The 4,967-nt window shown below is 34.2% G+C and overlaps 1 protein-coding gene across 1 annotated transcript; it reads left to right on the top strand.

The window, feature by feature from the left end:
* The first annotated feature begins 280 nt into the window (after nt 1–280).
* LOC103460869 (carcinoembryonic antigen-related cell adhesion molecule 6-like) lies at nt 281–3,117 on the top strand. Its single transcript, XM_017303510.1, has 5 exons — nt 281–385; nt 1,042–1,374; nt 2,040–2,324; nt 2,583–2,849; nt 3,053–3,117. The coding sequence occupies exons 1-5, from the start codon at nt 340–342 to the stop codon at nt 3,115–3,117; spliced, it is 996 nt and encodes a 331-aa protein (XP_017158999.1). The 5' UTR covers nt 281–339.
* The last annotated feature ends 1,850 nt before the right edge of the window (nt 3,118–4,967 follow it).

Raw genomic sequence — 4,967 nt, 5'->3', positions numbered from 1 at the left:
TATATGTGTATATATTTTAAATCCAAATTATTGGATTTAAAATCAGTTTAATTTAACCAAGAAGTACTTCAAAAAATTATCTTCCTTTAGAAAATGTGTAAGTTCTAAAGGAAAGTACTTTAGAAAATATTCAGTTTCAACTTCTAAAACTTGATTGTTGCTGAGTTTTAATTTCTAAAACTATTGTTGAAAGAATCCCAAGTGAACAATTTGTTAATAATTAATAAAGGAAGGTTTGAGCGTTTCACTTAATGTTGCTGCTGTTGTCAGATCATAAACCAAACCGTAGTCAGTCAGGGAAAGACGCGTCACCTTTATTCTTACACTCAATGAAATAACATGAAAACATCAATTTTATTCGTCATCATCCCTGGAATTATCACAGGTACGTTTTGATCACTAAAACTATAAGATGAAAAGATCTTTATACTATTGGTTAAAAACTTACAGTCTTACAGTAAATCTGATTATATGCACTGTTAATTGCTGAGGTTAGTGTAATTCTTTAAATGTGTGACATGAATGAACTTTAATTTACTCAACCTAATGAGAAAACATCTAATATGCAAATTCTGTTTACATGTAACAAGCTGCAGAAAGTCAGATCAAACAACAATGTGAATTTCAATATTCAGTGTTTTAAGAATCCGTGTATCTTGCAAATTATTTTTAACTATTATATTTTTATGTACAAAAAATGTTATGCCCTTAAAATATTTGATTTATTAATTGATTGGTTTTAAAATTTCTGTCCCAATTTGTTGAGAGCTTCAGTGCTGTGGAACTGAAGGGCTGGCAGATCTATGAGAAATTAGAGGGTCCTGCTGTTTGATGTTGACAAAATACCAGCCATACTATTTATTTGAAAAACAAACAAGGAGAGAAACTAAAACGTGCAAATATTGAAAAATTAAATAATGTGAGTACAGATGAGGAGAAGTGGTCAGAAGACAGTCATGATGAAAATTAATACTCCATTCTTTGTGTATTTTTGTGTGTGTTTAATTATCACTGAATTACTTTATTAAAAATTTCCCTCAGGTTTATCTGATGGATCTGGTGTGTTACCAGATGGTCCTCTGAATGCCTCTGTTGCAGGGACAGTAACATTCACAACAAACTTGAATCCACCAGAGACACAATTTTCATTGGTCCAGTGGCAGTTTGATTCTGGTTCAGGACTTAAACTCATAGTTCTCTCACTGTCTACTGGAGACACACCTGGACCAGGATATGAAGGCAGGATCATTCTCTTCAGATCAACTGGATCTCTAGAACTCAGGAATCTGAAACTCAGTGACAGTGGAGATTATTTTGTAAGCATTCAAGATGGAGATAATCATAAGGCAGGACGCACCTCACTGGACATATACGGTGAGTGGATATAAACCCTGTCAAGAAAAGTCGAGCTCATCCCACTTCCCCATGCTGGAGATTTTAGTTTAATAGTAACAATAAATAAAGTTACCTTAAAAAAAATTACACAGGTGACATCAAGACCGAACAGTAGAGTCAGACAGTAATAAAATTAATCTGGTTGTATTTATTGTTATTGTGTCCTGCAAACTTTGCTTTAATTCTACGTTTTTCTATTTAATCATAAAAAAATCATGGTCAGGCAGAAAGAGAGTCATGGAACAGGAAGAGCAGGTTTCCTGAAGAAAGAGGAAGTTTCCAGCCTGCATCAGTATAAAAATAGTTCAGACCATTCCTTATTTTTACTCAAAGCATAATTACTACACTTTAGCCATAAAATGTCTAATTGGACTTCTTTTGAATAGTCTGGCATATAATTAAAAGTAGCATAGAAATACAGCTAAAAGTTAATTGTGTAATTAATTGATAGAACTGCTGGAATGTAAGGAATCTATTATTCGACATAAGAAAAATTGCTCCATAAACCCAAATGCAATAAATTGATCATTGTGCTTTTCACATTTCTCAATTTGTGAAAAGCAGTCTTTGATTTGGTTCTGATGGTTGTTTTCCCTTTCATAGATATCCACTTTAAGCTGGACATTCTTTATTTCCTCCAACAGAACCAGTCTCCAATGTCAGTGTCTCCCCACTAAGTGCAGACTTGATTGAGTTCAACAGCTCGGTCCATCTGTCCTGCTTCTCCTCTGGACCTCATCTCTCCTTCCTCTGGACGAAAGACAAATCTGAGGTCACAGCCAGTGACAGAGTTCAGATCACTACAAATGAAGAAAACTTCACTTTGACTATAGTGAATGTGACCAGAAATGACCTGGGTTCATACAGATGCCATGTGTCCAATCCTGGCAGTTCTATCATCAGTGATCCAGTAAACATCTCTGTTATATGTAAGTTGTTAATCTAAATGCTCACCATCTGTTTAAATCTGCTTCAGTCATTATATGGATATAATTGGAAAAGTTATTTTCCTTTAATATATATATATATATATATATATATATATATATATTTCTATCTATTAACTTTCTTAATACTTAATTTTACCTCATATTGTAATTATTAACAATTGCATCTCCACATATATTAATTTTCTTACTTTTTCAGTGCGATTAATTTCTTTACATATTTGCTGTTTCTACATTCAGATGGTCCAGACAATGTGACGATAGAAGTGTATCCATTTAAGGAATATTATGAGAAAGGATCAGACATTTATCTGCTCTGCTCTGCTGACTCATCACCTTCTGCTGAATATCAGTGGTTTCTGAATGGATCCCAGCTGACCAGTAATGGTCCGTTACTCCAACTGATAAATATCCAGATGAATCAAAGTGGAAACTACAGCTGTCAGGCCTTTAACAGCGAAACTCTGACATATAAAATATCTCAACCTTTATTTGTCTTTATATGTGGTAGGTATAAGAATGTTTTCAACAGCTCTACTTCTGTGTTACATTAGTAATATCACTTAGCATGATCAGTTACACTGCTATTAATGAGTAGAATATATTTTCTTTTACTAAACAGTGATCGTGTTTTGCTTTGAAAGAGAAAAACACCAGGCAGTTTGAGACATGTGTCCTAAAAGCCTTTTTTGAAAATGACGTTTTTGTAGAAATATCTACAAAAAAAGACACCAAAGAAGACCTGGACAATCTCACTGTGTTAAACCAATCCTGATCCAGAGACTATTTTAAAAGTGCTGAATGAAGGAGAAAATTTACTAGACAGATATTCTGTATCTGTTTTTATGTTAAAGTAAAAACCAAATAATGTAGAAGAACTCATCTTTTCAATGCTATTCCAGTTATGATGCATTAACTAATCTAAATTCTGCTCTAACCAATACTGAGTAATACATGTTGAAACATATCATGAGAAATTAGAATTTTAGTTTTTTATTAGACGCAAGTCCTAGTCTTATAAACATAAAAACTGTAATATAACTTTTTAATTTAAATGATAAGCAACACAAATTAAAAATGTAAACAAAGTATACAGAACTCTTCTGAAGACCTTCAGCGGACACTTCATTGCCATGTTGGTATTTTGTTTTCTCGTATTGATAAGATTGCCAACACTTTGCCAATGTGTAACAAATACAATGTAACTGCTATGTCTATTCATAATTTCATTGTGATAAAAAATTATCCAAAATATTTTTCAAAAACCTGCTTTCTACCTTATTTTATTTTAGATGCTAGTAAACCTGCAGGTCTCGCTGGTGGAGCCATTGCTGGAATAGTAATAGCATGTTTACTAGTTGTTGCTGCAGGAGCTGCTGGAGGATATTTCATCTACAAAAAAAGGTGAGTTTCTTTATGTAGCCAACAATACATTTTATATGTTGAGCTTTTTAAACTACATTAGAGCACAGTTTATGCTAAACTCTGATTAACATCACATAAGTGTGACACGGTCAGGCACTGATGGACTCAGGGGCTGAACAGTGAATACAAAACGGGTGTTTATTAGGAAATAAACTTATTCTTAGTCAGACAGGCCAGGGTCAGAACCAGGGAATCCAAATCAGGGTTAGGCAGTTCCTGATCTCAGGGTCAGACAGACAGGGGGTCAAAGCCAGGAGGTCCAAATCCAGTGGAAAGGGTCAGGATCGGGGACAGGAGAGGCAACTAGACAGAAGGAAGAGACAGACAGGTTAGTTACCGGGCAGCTAGCTCAAGTTTCTACGGCAGGCCTGAAGGTGTTAAAGGTGAGGGTTTCACAACAATCTGACACCGTACAGGGGGAAGTCTGTCCTTTTGTGGCAGCAGCTGGAGATCAGGGTGATGATGATCAGGTGTGAGTGGTCACAGCTCAGCAGCAGCTGTGACAAAGCATTCTCTCAGTTTTCCATATTTATCACACGTTTCCTTGATCATGTCCTCTTGTATGTCATATGGTAGGTTGTTTGTAGATAAGGATGCAAGTTATCCTACCTGCTTTATAAAATTTATTGTTTTACATTCCAGAAATGAATGATGATAAGTATGTTTATTAAGTCATTTTAACAATATCTTTTCTCTGAATTGAATTTAGAGAAAATATCGAACCTGCACCACATCCAGTCACAACGGGTCAGTATGTTTACACTCCATTCAATACATGAATCTAAATTACTTCTCTTTCCTAGTAACTGATTCAGTTGTAAATGTAAATATTTTAGGGAACTTGTATCATTTGGAGCTCAATGAAATAATTTAAACTGGCTTATCATCAATATTTTAAAACTAAAAATATTTTTGCTTCCAGAGCAACAACATGATTATGAAAACATGCCAAGAACAAAGAAAAAGAAAAATAAGGAAGAAAGTCATGTTTATGAGAATTCTGCAGCTACACAAAGAAGTAAAGAACCAGAACATGTGTATGAGGAAATGGCACAAATGAAGAAGAAATAAAATCAGCAGTCGTTGGTTCTTTAAAGGTGAGTTTTGAAGTAGGAATCTGCTAAAAGGAAACAGTTTAAAGTACTTGGATACATTTGAATTATGTTATATTTAAAAATACTTAACTGTTAAGTATTTTTT

Source organism: Poecilia reticulata, unplaced genomic scaffold, assembly GCF_000633615.1.
Source record: "Poecilia reticulata strain Guanapo unplaced genomic scaffold, Guppy_female_1.0+MT scaffold_316, whole genome shotgun sequence".
Classification (NCBI taxonomy): Eukaryota; Metazoa; Chordata; class Actinopteri; order Cyprinodontiformes; family Poeciliidae; genus Poecilia; species Poecilia reticulata.
The sequence above is the reverse complement of the archived record's forward strand: the minus strand, read 5'-3'. Positions and strand labels throughout refer to the sequence as shown.

Bases quoted from the DNA above. Each gene is read 5' to 3' on its own strand.
- LOC103460869 (XM_017303510.1), top strand. From the start codon at position 340: ATGAAAACATCAATTTTATTCGTCATCATCCCTGGAATTATCACAG. The intron at 1,375-2,039 runs GTGAGTGGATAT...TTCCTCCAACAG, and splicing joins CACCTCACTGGACATATACG to AACCAGTCTCCAATGTCAGT. The intron at 2,850-3,052 runs GTAGGTATAAGA...ACGTTTTTGTAG, and splicing joins TTTATTTGTCTTTATATGTG to AAATATCTACAAAAAAAGAC.